The 15,877-nt window shown below is 40.5% G+C and overlaps 1 protein-coding gene across 5 annotated transcripts in view; it reads left to right on the top strand.

Moving 5' to 3' along the window:
* LOC149222688 (oxysterol-binding protein-related protein 1C-like) overlaps positions 1-15,877 on the top strand; it is a 450,258-nt gene that overhangs the window by 390,200 nt on the left and 44,181 nt on the right. Inside the window, exon 10 of one of the 5 annotated variants that reach the window (XM_089385582.1) lies at positions 9,527-9,610. The exons of the other annotated variants lie outside the window; for them this stretch is intronic. Within the exon in view, the coding sequence (XP_089241708.1) occupies positions 9,527-9,595 (69 nt within the window). The 3' untranslated portion in view covers positions 9,596-9,610. Of the gene's footprint in view, positions 1-9,526; positions 9,611-15,877 lie in introns of those variants that run through there. 5 annotated transcript variants of the gene reach the window in all.

Here is a 15,877-nt window from a genome sequence, read left to right as displayed (position 1 = left end):
CAAACTTCAAAGGCATCAACTCCATTGCATTGATCAATCTCCAAGAAAAATCCTTTTGGTTTGGAGTAATCTACCAATAGGCTAACACTTTGGTCCACAACATCACTGAACTTGTCTAAGTAATCCATGGCAGTTAAACGGTGTAAAATTAGCAAGAAATTACCCAACACATGATTGGACATAGAATAGTACTGATTTATCACACCAAATTTGATTTTGCCAATGAAACATATGGGAGCCACAACGGCTGCGGGTGAAGGAATTACATCTCCAGCCCTTGGAATCTCAACAGGAAATAAATACCTCCCATGTTGTCTTGTCCATACCCACCGCCTTTGCTTGGAAAGGAGCATGGGGCCTCCAGGATCAAATGGACATGGCCATTTTAGACGCTGAGAATAAGGATGATGCTTACTGTCGCCAAAGATAAACTGAATATCATTGTGAAACTGGCAGATTAGTTGAGGAGGAAGGTTTATATGAGTGTACACTTCCTTGGTTGGAGAAGCAACCACCTGCTCACTATGGCTTTGAGGAAAATAGACCACCTGATTTCCAACTGGGGGCAGAGATGCATGGGGCCTAGCACATGCATGCCATAGCTCTGAATTAAGGTTTTCCCTTTTTCCAATTTGCAAAATACTGTCTAAGGAGACAGGCACCTTATCTGCCTCTTGCTCAACTTCCACCAAGGCAATTCTTCCCAGTTCATCCTGGAAAGTTTGATCATGGTTCCACCCTGCAAACCTTTTCTTGTTTGCAACATGGGTGTTAGTATCTTGTTTGATAGTGGCACCCTTAAAGCTAACTCCTTGGATTTTGATTGCTGTCACATCATCTTCAGATCTATGATCTTGTTTCTCCTTGGTAGCCTTTAATGATATCCACAATTCCATCTGCTCTAGCATCTTTGCTAAGGATTGGTTATAATCTTCAAATTTTTTATTTGGAAGCATTCTCCTAGTTACCTTCAGACTTCAATTCCAGTGCTGAAATTCTTCTCCTCGATATTCCCCACAGCTGGCCAAAATCAAGGCTCTGATACCATTGTAATGTTCCTAAGTAGGAATACGAGTGATATTTTAAACAAATGAACAGTGCAGCGGCATCAAATTAAAAACATGCATTATACATCCATAAAACACTATAAATCTCGAATTGCTAAGCCATATATTATAAAATCTAAGAGCATAGGTACAATAGAAATGAGATGGTGCACCTGGGCTTGTCTCAAGGACAAGCTAGACCAAACCTAGGTGATGGAATAGCTGAGCTGAAGGCTGCCCAATTGCTACACCACTATACACTGCGCTGTCCCTGTAAAATTATTATCCTGCTGAACTTTGACCTGCTAGAATGTGCCCAAAAACTGCCCAGGAAACAGCCTGCAAATCCCTCTAAAAATACCCTTAGAATGCTGGGTTCACCTGTATTGACTAACTCTTTGCTCCTCGTATGACCCTTGGCCCGAATGACTGCTCTCCTAGCACCATGAGTTTGCTGCTACAGAGGCCTCTCTTCAACACCTCTGTCCAGAACTTACATTGTTAAAATTGGCAACCAGGGAAAAACTTCATGTGGGTCATCTTATTCATGGCTAATAATATTTTTATTAGATTCCTCTCGTCGAGAGGTGTAGGATTGATACAAAGATCATCCAATTCCGATAAGTATTCATGGAGATATGAATTTATTTTGATTATGGAATTATTATCAAGCCGACCTACAAATCATGTAGGCTCAGAAGCCCAACAGTCGCATCTATTCACCCACCAATGTTGTGTATAAATATAAGAGGAATTTTCCTCATTTAGACTCACTCATCTCATCACATCTCTCTCTCTCTACTGCGCAGATATGAGTCTCTTCTCTACTGCGCTGAAATGGGTCTCTCTCTCTCACACATGTGAAGCCGGAAACTGCTGAAACTGAAGCTGCTGAAACTGAAGCTGCAACTGCAGAAGTAAAGATTGACTTGCGTGGTCTAGAAGATCTCTTCATCTGAACTGCGCTGTAGGTTCATCTGAACCTCCTTTGAAAGACGCAACTTTTGGTGGTGGAATGAAGTCAATCCGACGAACGGTTTGCAAGATATCGATTGCCCTAGTTTGAAGCCGGAAACTACTGAAACTAAAGCTACAATTGCAGAAGTAAAGATTGACTTGTGTGGCCTAAAAGATCTCCTCATCTGAACTGCGTTGTAGGTTCATCTGAACCTCCTTTGAAAGCCGCAACTTTTGGTGGTGGAATGAAGTCAATCCGACGAACGGTTTGCAAGATATCGACTGCCCTAGTTTGAAGCCGGAAACTGCTGAAACTGAAGCTGCAACTGCAGAAGTAAAGATTGAGTTGCGTGGCCTAGAAGATCTCCTCATCTGAACTGCGATGTAGGTTCATCTGAACCTCCTCTAGAAGCCGAAACTTTTGGTGGTGGAATGAAGTCAATCCAACTGTCGCTTTGTGAGATATGGTCTGCCCTAGTTTGATAATGAAGCCGCTAATGCTAATGCTACTGATCTAGGGTTTGCTACTGTTGATATGAATCAGATTTATTGTACTATTTCTCTCTGTTGAATTATTGAAGATAAAAGAAGATTTGATCAAAGGGTTTCCCCACACATTGTGGGGTTTGTCCCTGGCTAGCCGCCACATCTTGTGTCTCTTGTCTTGGCTTGTTTTCTGTCAATCGTTTAATGTTCTATCTGCACTTTACTTTATGTACATGTGATTGTTAATCGGTGGAATATAATAAGAAAAAGAAGTAAACTGTTATAAGCATAGAACATACCATAACTTAACATGGTATCAGAGTTGAGGTGAAGACAAAGCCCAAGCAAGAGCAAGAGCAATCATTGAAGAGAAGATTGGCAAGGCTATCCTAAAAGAACTATGGGGTCCTCAACACTCTTTCCTGCCTAAGACAAGCTCCGTGAGAAAGCTGACTATCACGGATGGAAGATGTCTATCGATCTAACCCTTGAAGATCAAGGAGTGCTGGACCATGTAAGAGGCAATATTGTTGAGCCTTCATCAAATGCATCTGCTGCTGCCTGGAACAAATGGAAAAATGGAGAAGTCAAAACAAAGAATATCATCCGGGACTCTATCGACAAGCACTTGGTGGCCTACATCTCTGATCCAGACACCTCCAAGGAAATCTACGACAGACTAGTGAGTTTATTTAAAGTTAATGATGCAAATCAAGTTTTGTTTCTTAGAAATAAGTTGAGGGAAATCAAGAAGGGTAAAGATGAAAGTATGCAAGCATACTTCTTAAGAATCACCGAGATCAAGAACGATCTCTTATCTATTGGGGAAACCATTACTGACAGAGAAATGGCACTCACAACTCTCGGAGGATTACCATTTGAATGGTATGTATTCAGAACTACTCTTTTGAACTATAATGTAATTCTTGGTTTCGAGGAATTAATGGCTAGATGCATTCAAGAAGAAAGTTGAAACAAGGGAAGAAGTGCAAAAAATGCCCATGCCTAAGGTCCTCCTGCTACCTTTTCTTCTCATGCAAAGAAAAGAAATAATTCCGGGACTAAATCAAAAGGAAAGGCTGGACCTAAGGCTAGAAGAAAATGACGATGTTACATTTGCGATAAAGCAAGTCACTATGTATGAGATCATGGACATAAAGGGCAACATGAGATCATGGACATATAGGATAGCATGATGATGATGCACACTAGTTGGAGCAGCATTATGATGGATAAAATCATGGACATGGGCAGCATGATGATAATCGTGATTAGAGAAGCATGGTATAGTATGCAGTGGTGCAACTCGAAATCCCTCTGATGGCAATCAAAGGAATGACAAATTCAACAGCAAAGGTAAGAGGAGAGCTGGGAATCAAGGAAGAGGACAAGCATTCAAGAAGGCTAGAAATTCTAAGATGTATTAAATGCACCTGACCTCAAAAGGAACCTAGTGTCCATCTCAGGAATGGAAGACAAAGGCTACAAGGTAACCTTCAGCGATGGCAAGGTATGTATATGGAAAAATAATGTTAAAGATGCCTTTACTCTTGGGTTTAGTGTTGATTCATTATATCAGGTCGATGGAAGTCTGCTAGGTGTCATGTCTTATGACACATCTCTTCAATCCGAACTTTGGCATTAGAGGTTTTCCCCCCTTCATTATAAAGCTATACTCGGTGTAAGACAAATGGTGATAGGGATGCCCGAATTCTGAATAGAGAATGAAGGTGTATGTCCAGGATGTGCTGAAGGAAAGCTCAAAAGGGGACCATTCCCCTCAAGCCAAAAGCAAGACCTCTGATATATTACAATTGGTTCACTCAGGCATACCTGAGGTTGACATTAAGAGGGAGACTACTACACCACATACTCCTGAGCAAAATGGTGTGGCAGAAAGGAAGAACCGCACAATTATGGAAGCTATCCGGGCCATGCTACATGATCAAAGTCTTCCTAAGTTTCTATGGGCTGAAGCTGCAAACACTGCCATATATGTACAAAATCGATGCCCTCATCAAGCATTGGGTTCCAAACTCCTGAAAAAAATTCACCGGTAAGAAACCTGATGTTTCTCATTTTAAAATTTTTGGAAGCCCTGTATACTTTCATGTGCCGAAAGTGAAAAAGAAATAAATTGGGAGCATCTGGAAAGAAGGGAATTTTCGTGGGCTATGGTGAAAATACTAAAGGTGAAGCAAGCACCCCGAGCATGGTATGAGAGGATCGATAGCTACTTGATGAAGCTGGGATTCACTAGTTGTGAAGCCGATCCTAACCTTTACTTTAAGGTTGAAGATGACAAGCCTCTCATACTGGTGTTGTATGTGGATGACCTCTTTCTAACAAGTGCAAACCCTCTCATTCACAAATGTAAGAGGGAGATGGCTTCTGAATTTGAAATGAAGGACCAAGGACTTGAAGTGTGGCAGAAGCCAAGGGAAATTTTCCTATCTCAAGGAAAATATGTGGTAAATATATTGGAAAGATTCGGTATGATGGACTGCAAGCCTGTGACTACCTCGAGGATCTTAACTTTTAGAAGTTATATGGTAGTGATGTCGGACCAGACTTGGGAAATGCCTCTGAGTTTCAAAAACTCATTCGCATTGATGTTCTTGGTGAACCTCCGTCCGAACATATGTTTTGCAGTTAGCATTGTGAGCTCATATTTGGTTGAGCCTCACTGGATTGATGCTAGGAATCTTCTGAGATGTCTTCAGGACACAATCTCTCATGGATTAAGATACACTACCGGAGATGTGAGACTACTTGGATATACTGATGTTGATTGGGCAGGCAGTGTGGTGGACAGTAAGAGCACTTCCGAGTGTTGTTTCACCTTGGGATCTGCTTCGATATCCTGGATGAGCAGGAAGCAGAAGTAGGTGGCTTTGAGCACCGCCAAAGTAGGATATATTGTTGCTAGCATAACCTCGTGTGAGGTAGTCTGGTTGCGAAAGCTCTTCAGTGAGCTGTTTGGATTTACATTGGATACCACTGTGATTCTCTATAATAACCAGAGGTGGGATTCGATTATTGAGGAATCCCGTATTCGTCGATTGCTCCAGCAGATAGACATCATCTTGGATATGCTAAGTTGATGAGCAAGGAGGCTCCATCGCATTAAGATGATGTACAGGTTGATACACCTTGTCAAAGCCCCGAAGAAAGATCTAATCTGTGATTTTCCCAAACGACTTGGAGTCGGTAAGAAACCCTTGTACAAGGGTCCTGCATGTTGCATACATTGAGCTCTGGGAGCTCTGAGGGCTTGCGGTTATTACTGGAGCAACATACGACCACAGGGTGACTCACCCTCCCCTCGTGATGCACACTGGAACAAGATAATTCGCACTCTTGTGGAACATGATGATTCGCTCTCCTGTGTAGCAGGATGATTAGTTCTCGTGTGAGGCCTGGATTGATGTGTTCTCCATGGCGGCCTGGATTGATGTGTTCTCCATGGCGATTGTAGCAGGATTGATGTGTTCTCCTGTGAGGTCTGGATTGATGTGTTCTCCATGGCAATTGTAGCAGGATTGATGTGTTCTCCTGTGAGGACAGGATTGATTAGTTCTCCTGTCGAGGCATCCTACCCATGCAGTCTAGGACTCATGGGAAGTACCTCTCATCTGATCAATGAGCAGGGAAATGAAGTTAGGGACCATAGTAGTACCGATGGACGCATCGTTGTAACTACCGTACTCCCTACGCTAGGATGACCTCCATTGATCTGGGATCAATGATACTGGTCTGGGACCAGTGGTAGGAGTTGTACCATACTATGACGCTGACTTCGGGTCGGTTGAGACTGGTCTGGGATCAGTGGTACATACTCTGAGACTGACTTTGAGTCAGTGGAGGATGATATTGGTCTGGGACCATTGGAGTTGTACTCACTATGACGTTGACTTTGGGTTAGTTGAGACTGGTCTGGGACCAGTGGTACATACTCTGAGACTGACTTTGAGTCAGTATGATACATCCTCGATCATTTCTTCTTCTTCATAATTCGGACAAAAGCAGAGTAGAACAGAACAATGCAAGAGCAGAGCAGAACAAAACAAAACAGTACAAATCAGTGCAGGGCAGAACAAGTCAAAGCAGAACAGGCAAAATAGAGCAGAGCAAGGCAAGGGTCAGGCTGTACAAGGCAGTGCATTTGATGGATGAATAGTAATGACCGATAGACAGATTGCAGATGAAGTTCTCCATGGTTGAGAAGGAGTGTTAAAATTGGCAACCAGGGCAAAACTTCATGTGGGTCATCTTGTTCATGGCTAATAATATTTTTATTAGATTCCTCTCGTCGAGAGGTGTAGGATTGATATAAAGATCATCCAATTTCGATAAGTATTCATGGAGATATGAATTTATTTTGATTATGGAATTATTATCAAGCCGACCTACAACTCATGTAGGCTTAGAAGCCCAACAGTCGCATCTATTCACCCACCAACGTTGTGTATAAATATAAGAGGACTTTTCCTCATTTAGACTCACTCATCTCATCACATCTCTCTCTCTCTACTGCGCAGATATGAGTCTCTTCTCTACTGCGCTGAAATGGGTCTCTCTCTCTCACACATGTGAAGCCGGAAACTGCGGAAACTGAAGCTGCAACTGCAGAAGTAAAGATTGACTTGCGTGGTCTGGAAGATCTCCTCATCTGAACTGCGTTGTAGGTTCATCTGAATCTCCTTTGAAAGCCGCAACTTTTGGTGGTGGAATGAAGTCAATCCAACGAATGGTTTGCAAGATATCGACTGCCCTAGTTTGAAGCCGGAAACTGCTGAAACTGAAGCTGCAATTGCAGAAGTAAAGATTGACTTGTGTGGCCTAGAAGATCTCATCTGAACTGCGCTGTAGGTTCATCTGAACCTCCTTTGAAAGCCGCAACTTTTGGTGGTGGAATGAAGTCAATCCGACGAACGGTTTGCAAGATATCGACTGCCCTAGTTTGAAGCCGGAAACTGCTGAAACTGAAGCTGCAATTGCAGAAGTAAAGATTGAGTTGCGTGGCCTAGAAGATCTCCTCATCTGAACTGCGTTGTAGGTTCATCTGAACCTCCTCTGGAAGCCAAAACGTTTGGTGGTGGAATGAAGTCAATCCGACTGTCGGTTTGTGAGATATGGTCTGCCCTAGTTTGATAATGAAGCCGCTAATGCTGATGCTACTGATCTAGGGTTTTCTACTGCTGATATGAATCAGATTTATTGTACTATTTCTCTCTGCTGAATTATTGAAGATAAAGGAAGATTTGATCAAAGGGTTTCCCCACACATTGTGGGGTTTATCCCTGGCTAGCCGCCACATCTTGTGTCTCTTGTCTTGGCTTGTTTTCTGTCGATCGTTTAATGTTCTATCTGCACTTTACTTTATGTACATGTGATTGCTAATCGATGGAATATAATAAGAAAAAGAAGTAAACTGTTATAAGCATAGAACATACCATAACTTAACATACATTGATTGTTGTGCTGGTCTAGCTGGCTGGTACTTCAACGAAAATGCCTTTTCTATGCTGCCTCCTCAACTCCCGACAATCCCAACAGTTGTGAATCCCTTTACTGATCTATTCCTGGCTCTCCCAGCAAGCTGTGAATCCCCCTTGCTGATTTCCAACTCCTCCTGCGTGTTCTCTGGCTGCCCATGAATATGTAGTTTCCTCCCTGCACTAATGGCTGAAGTGTGACTCTACCGGACTCCCTGAAAACTCTTCTAATAGCCTCCCTAGGGTGGGCATGGATGGTCCCCCGAAGAAGAGGTTGAATCTCCCGCATGAGAGATTCGTGGCTAAATAGATGGTAGATTCGCTAAGCAACAAAGCATACAAAAGGGTGTATGTTTGCAAATGTTCAAGATCAATCCAAAATGAGAGTTGATCTCTCTTTATAACTCCTTGAGCCCCCTTAGCCTCATGTGGGTCCCTCCATCCACTAGCTCGAATTCCCTTCAACGTATTTCTTGGCCAAGTTCGAATTATGCATGTGGTGGGCCACACCTTCTACTAGCTGCCATAAATAAATTGAATTGCCTATAGTTCCTAAGTTTCTATGTGTGGGGTCCTCCTCTTAAACCAAAAATGCTGCCAAAATTGTGTAGCAACACCCTGTTACTAATGTTTTTGAGAAGGGACATGACATAAATGGAGAAAAATAAATATCCACACATGCCAAATTTTGTGGAAATGTGGTGGAAAATTATGGGGGAGTTAAAGTGAAGTCCCAAGGTGATGCGGACTCATAATATCAAGGAAAGGACATGTGCTGAAATAAAATCGGATTTCTGGCATTAAAGGAGAAAGCTACTTACTTGGAAATTCGAATTTGTGAAATTAATGCACATTTGGGAGGATTTGGGGGAATATTTGGTGGAGATTTTTGTGGAAAATTTTCCCCACATAGGTTACCACCCATATACACATGTCATACTATCATAAAATTCGAATTTAGCACATAAGGGAAGAAGAAGATGATGTCCACTTTCTAGAATTTGATTTTTACACTTGGCATTGGAGCTCCATTCAACAAATTCGAATTTCTCTTTGGGATTGTCACCTCATGCCACTTGTTTAATCACTTTTACATTGGCATTGGCTCTAATGCCATTTGTCATTGTCATTCTTCATTGGGATTTGCTCCCAACTCTCTATATAGTAGAGCCATGGGCTCTCACATTGTATCATGTAATACGAGCTATTGTGTTTGAGGAGACTTTGCGGGATTGTATTCACTGCTTGCAATATAATACAACAGTCTTTGGGGTAAAGCGTGATGGTGTTCTTCTCCTTGCATGTGTGGTAAATTTTTGACTTGTTGTTATGCTTCTGTTTATTTCCTCATGTTATTATTTCTTTCATGCTTGTTTCAAGTTATGTTAATATGCAGCTATCTCATATTAGCATAAGAATTAATTATTTGCTTTAGGAAAGGAAATCTTCTAGTGGATAATAGATGTATCTTTAGGAATTCGTTCTACTGCACCTATTTGATTTCATGCCGATTTAATGATTTGTGAAGAAGTTTTGTAGATGAATTATTATTTGGTCAAACTTTTCAAGCGTGAGGGGAAATTCTCGGAGGAATCAACCAATTCTTGAAAAATATTCAAGGAGAACCCGCATGTTCTGAATTCCAAAGTCTCATCTATATCTTATTTGTGTCTTGCATGGATTCTTTCAAGTTTCGTAAAGCTTTTATTTCTTGCATCAAAATATCAAACTTGGAAAGATTTATTTTTTACATATTGTAGTTCATTTATCAATATCTGGCTATTTCAAAGAGCTAAGTCATGGCTAGTCAAAGAGGAGAGTTTGCTCATATTCTTTGGCTTAGCCTCTTGTAGATTATTTTTGTAACATACGTTGTTGTCATCTTGGTTTAACATATGAGTTAATTTTGTATCCTTTTGAGCAAGATAGTTTCCATGCTTTGGTTTGCAGACCTATTCATCTTGAAAGCATTTATAATATCTTGTGTTAACAATTTAGTGTTTCGCTTTTCAGGGCTATTTTGGATTTCCATTTGAAAGCATTTCACTTCATTTTAAGCAAAATATAATTTCATTTCTTAAAGAGAAAATACTTGGAAGGCACTGGTTGTTTATGTATTCCATGCTTATCTTATGATGGTTATTGATCATATCAATTCTTTGCTTATAAATCTTAAAGAGGTAATCTATTTAACAATTCTCCTAGAAGATCCCATCCTTTTTAAATTAACTTTTCATTAGGGACCACCCCCCTTAGCTAACCTAGGAGATAGCTCAAACGAAGAGAGTCGAGATTAGTGTGACAACCCCTTCTCTGAGTTCCCTTCCACCAACCACGCCTTGTGGGGTTGAAGGCTTTTCTCACTGACTTGTAGGTAGGTGTAGGCGGCAGTGTCAACCAGGACCCTAAGTCTAAACTTAGGAAATTAAAATAATTAATGGGTATTAACCTAAACTGTGGGTGAATCTTCTAGATGAAGGCAGAGATCAAGAGAATATGATCCTATCCATTGTTTAGAATCTAATCTGGGTCATTGATTGATCAACGAGAGGATTATAAGAGAAGGCTTGATGGGCATTGGGAGGACACACCAGAGGCATATACTCAGTTACCCGAGTAAGCTCGATTTTCTCACTGGTCGAAGTTCGACAAGAGAAAATCGAATTAGAGGGAGAGTTGAGGTGAGAAAGAAAGAGAGGGAATCAACATCTTTCAAGAGTGCGAGGCAAGAAGACACAGAGCAGGGAGAGTCAGTGCAGAAGCAGGTTGACGCAGAAAGAGGCAACATAGAGACTGGGACTGCGTGGGTAGTTTGACGCTGGGCCAGCACGGGAAAAAATGACGCAAAGGGACGCAGAAGGATTTAGAGGGAAGAGGAGTACTTCTCCTGGATCAAAGATTTGTCAAGAAGCGTCTGTAAATTTTCTCACTTCTGTTTTGCTGGTTGTAACTTGTACATGAGATTTTGCTAAAGAATAATAAAGAAACCCTCATCTGCTGCACCTGTTTTCCCACATTGGGTTTTTCTAGGGACGATTGTCCAAAAAATATCTGTCATTGTGATTGTATTTGTGCCAGTATTTTTCTTTACATTTACTTTCTACAATATTTTATTTGTGAAGGCTGCAGTAGAATATATTTCGATATTTGTCGTAAGAACACTTTGAATAACTTATTTATGAGATAATAAGTAGAAGAAATAATATTAATCGCTACAGTTGGATTTCTATTTAGAAATTTTCACAATATATTCCCTAGTTGAGAGGGAGAGATAGACACAACATTCTTGTCTTCACTTGGGAAGAAAGAATGGAGGATTGGGTAATCATCTGGCATCTGATGCTCTTTGAGGATGTGTAGGTTATCCAAGATAAGAGTAGGCAAGAGGATCGATATTCTTTGAGGGCTAGGAACCCAAGATAAGAATAGTCCTAGAAGGTCATACTCTGTGAACACCTGGGTGGGTATGTACCTTGAGAGACAATGATGAAGGTGTCTATAGTCATTGGTCTTGCCAACATTGTGCTCTGATTTAATGAGAGATAGAGTTGTCATTCAAGGCCTTGTCGTGGAAACAATGTAGGTTACTATGATGCTATACAGATGGGTTACCAATCCAATTCTTATGAGAAATACTTCAGATTGAGAATGACCAAGTACCATTATGAATACCTCCCTAGTTAAGAGGGAGTGTTGAAGGAAGTTTAACTAGGTTCGGTCTTGATAATGACATGATCTTTGTAAATGATGAAATAAAAAGAAGAAAATTATTTTTGTATGACTTGCTGCATGGGTTTCATGAGCAAGAGGTTTATTTATTTGCTAGTGGTTCCCATTGAGAGCCTTAGGATTTATTATTAAGTCAAAGAGTCAATGTCATGTATGAAGAAGCTCTTCTTGAGCCTATGTGTAATATATACAAGTCTATAGAAAAGTATAGAAGCCCTCCAGAGACAAGTACAATCCCTCTTGAAGAAGTCGACCTCCAAATAAGATAAAACGCAGTCATGTCGTCTCATATAAAGAGACACAAATAGTTATCATGACTAGAAGAATCTCATTAACTTCATTTTGCCTAGATTCTTCAATAGTGTCCACTCTCCCTGACATGTAAAACACATCTTTACTCTTCTCATATGATTTCTTCTCTTCTTTGGGGGTTCTGGAGACTGCTCTTTCTTTTGCTCCTCATCATCTTTTCCAGATTTGAACCCTCCAAAAATTCTCCTTATCAAATTTCTTCTAACAAGAGGGTCAGCGCTAAGGGCCGCGAGCTACTTCAGTAACTCATCCATGAGCCAATAAATTTGAAAATTTCAAGCTCCCTGTAAAATTCACACTTGATATTTTCAGAGTTCTCTAAGAGTATGTGAGTTTCTTTGCCAATGGTTTTGCCAACAATCTATGATTGTATTTTTGTAGGGGTAGTCTCGGTTTATGACATGTGATTTAATTTCAAACCAGCGACTCAGATATTACATCATTCCCATAATTAACATAAATCACTGGCATACCTATTGCTTTGGTAACAAGCTGATATATACACATAATTAATTTACTTGACAAAGGAAATATATAGCAACATGGATTACAGAGGAACTTGGTTTGAATGGCAATGAAGTATCCTTCAAATGATACTTAGTTTCTTTGCATGTCTTCAACAATAATTTCCACAAGAAAAGGATCTCCCCTTGTACTCTCTGTCTCAACCCGTTGCTACAGTTACAAATAAGCACCAAGAGCCTACTGAACAAGTAATAAATTTGTGTCCCATGGAAGGGAATGTGCCTCAACTTCTAATTATATTTTCTCTCTGGCATTTAATATATCCAAAACACAGGCTCCAAATTGCACTGCCTGCACTAGCATCAGAAATCTGTCTCCTCCATATACACAGAACCCATACTCTGTCTCTGCATCATCAAAGGCCGCTATCGATCTTCAAGTTCAACATACAGGCTATACACTCTCTATTTCTGCATCAAGTCAATAGAACTCTGCTAATCGTAGAGCCTCTTTTTTTTTAGATGCTCAGTAGTCACACGCTTAGTAATCCAATCAGTCTTCAAAGCACATCCGAGGGTACGCACTCCACACACATCATAAACTATTCAATGACCCGGTCTTTAGATTCTAAGTGAGATTCTGCTTCTGACTTTAGCCAACTAGTTTGAATTCACCCAAACTACAATTCTCTATCTGCAATGCCACGCTTGGTCTTGAGTTTGATTGCGGCCTTGCTTGAAGTCAGCTCTCAACAATCGACAAATTTTGGCCTCTGAAATTGCTTCACAAATTCAATAGGAATCAGCCCCTGTTGTCTATAATCGCTCTGTAACAGCAATGCATGTGGCTCTCAGTGGCTCGACCTTCTCACGAATTTGTTGCACAATGATTATATGGTGTTGTTTGTGACCAGAAGAATGACCAATCAATATACTCAACCCCCTAGATCAGTTGCTACGTATGCATGGGGAATTACATATCAACAAATTGACTGGTGCCAGTAATTTGACAATGATTTGTCTCAGGGGTTACGGAAATAAGAAATCGGCTTCAACAAAGTGCCTCATGCCTAGGTCGATGCTCCATACATGAGCAATGCTATAGGCATTGGAATTTGGCCCCCATAGATGTTATTTATGGGCTATAATGTAAATCACAACTTCTATTGGAACCATTTAATTACAATTGGCGTACACAGGATAATACTTCGCTTTAATATGTCATGGCCCACTAAAGTATAATAATTTGGACGACTTTTTTCAAATATATTTACAGCATTAATAAACATAAAAAAAGAATCACATGCCCTTTACTATAGTCAACGATAGACACACGTTCCACTTTTGAAAGTGGCCCCTCTGGCGAGAAGAATAGGCCCCAAATTATTTTGATTCAACACCCTTATAGCATAGGATCTTACACAGGTGCTCGAAAACGAGACACTGCCCCCTTTATGGCTTGGCCCAACAAAATCAACGAGCCGCAAATCGACTTTCTTAGCCTCGATGAGTATAAACTCAGCCAAAAATTGTTTCAAGATTGGTTCTTGAACTAGCCTCCAATCGCTTGATTTGGCCCAAAATTGATCCTTGCATGTGATAATTCTGGCTTTGGAACTTGATGACAAATATTTGGTCTTCGAATTTAATTTCGGTCCATAACTGATATACTACTAACCTGTGATAAGTAGATGGTCTCTAACTTCTAGCAATCAATTGAGATTTTTGCTCCAACACATGCAATTAATAAGTCTTTAATAAGCAAACCCCCATGCTGGCAGGAACACCAACTTTGATACCACTGTAATGCCCCTTTTGGGAATTTTGAGGTATTTTTCTGAGAAATTTCTTTATAAAATTCTAAGCCGATATTTTTGCCAAAAACCCACGAGATTATACCAAAATGCACTAGTAAATAACAACCCATAAATGATACAAGCACAATAAACCCATAAACTCAAATAACATAAAAAAATGAAGCACAAGAAATGACTCAACTTCATTTATTATAATATATCATGCAGAGTACAACTGGAAATATTTGAGATAAAATAGGAAAGATGATAGTTGAGTGGACCTCCAAATATTTCGTTGTTATGTTGATCCTGATCCCACAAAACTCCACAACGACTGCACTCTCCCTCCAACAACAACTGCCACTGAATCAACTGAAAGACGATGAAGCACCAATTGAGGACCTGAATGATCCTCACTCCAATATCCCTGAAGCTCGATGAAACTCCTAGGTGAAGTCTCCTCAAAGAGAGTTGTGTTTTCATCCAACACTCAACAACATACTCAAGGGTTTCCGTCCTAGGGCTACAAATGAAGTAGAGAACCGGGTTCTCAACCTCTCATACAAGAAGAAATGTCAAATCCAAGATGTCCTCTAATGGCCTCCTCCTCTTTTCTAAATCTGATGGACCCCTCTAGAACCTCCTATTTTATCATTATTTTATTCATGGAGCTTTTCCCTCTTTTATTTCAATTAAAATATTTTTTTTAATGTGGGAAAAGGGTAAATTGGCCACCATGCCTCCTTAGGTCGCTAAAAATCACTTCTAACCATCCCGTCATGTAGATCTTCTCATTCTGGTTCCAACGAGCTATTACACTAAGGTGTTCAGTCAAGTATTCCTCCCGAAATGCCACATTAAACGTAATTAATTGAGTTAGGCCCATTAATAACTGTGTTTTTTGAAATTTGTCGGAATGCCACAGAACGAAAGGCAAATTGTGCAGATGGTGGAATATACCAAGTGAATTCCATCAACCTCATAAAAACTCTTCAAAACCCCTCCAAAAGCCCCTGGGCCTGCTGAGGACGCCAACCTGCACCTGTGACCTGTTTGCCCCCAACTTTGAAGGTCCATTCTATCCATGCCATAAGGAATACCATAAAAATGAACATTACATAGTTGGATATGCTCAAGCCACGAATCGGACACGTGTCCCTCAAGAATCGTGTCCGACACATGGGATTCAGGACACAGGATGGGGGGGAGAGGTCGAATCTGGTTTCTTAGTTTATACTTGAGATTAGTCAATCATCCAGATCTCCCCTTAATCCATGTTAAAATGCCCAAAACATCAAGTAAAAGCACATGATTGCAAAATGGTTAAAGTACTTGCCCAATGATGACCCACCTTCCTTCAAGAGGAATGTCATATGGTGAGAGGTGTCTAACTTGTGCAAATGGTGGAGGGTCATGGCATATCATAATGTACTGAGCAAATGTAGGGATTTTGGCTGGCTGGCTGTCCAAAGGAGAAGATTTTTTTCTCTTATGGGATTACCCACATTTTGGTAGGTAGCAATGCTGAGGCCTTATAGCACCTTTTGTATTTGATCAAAAGTATCTAAGATGGCCATTTTGAAATGAAA

Source organism: Pinus tabuliformis, chromosome Q (genome assembly GCF_031772625.1).
Source record: "Pinus tabuliformis cultivar Carrire ecotype Pingquan chromosome Q, CPIR1, whole genome shotgun sequence".
Taxonomy (NCBI): Eukaryota; Viridiplantae; Streptophyta; class Pinopsida; order Pinales; family Pinaceae; genus Pinus; species Pinus tabuliformis.
This window is presented reverse-complemented; position numbering and strand designations above follow the sequence as displayed.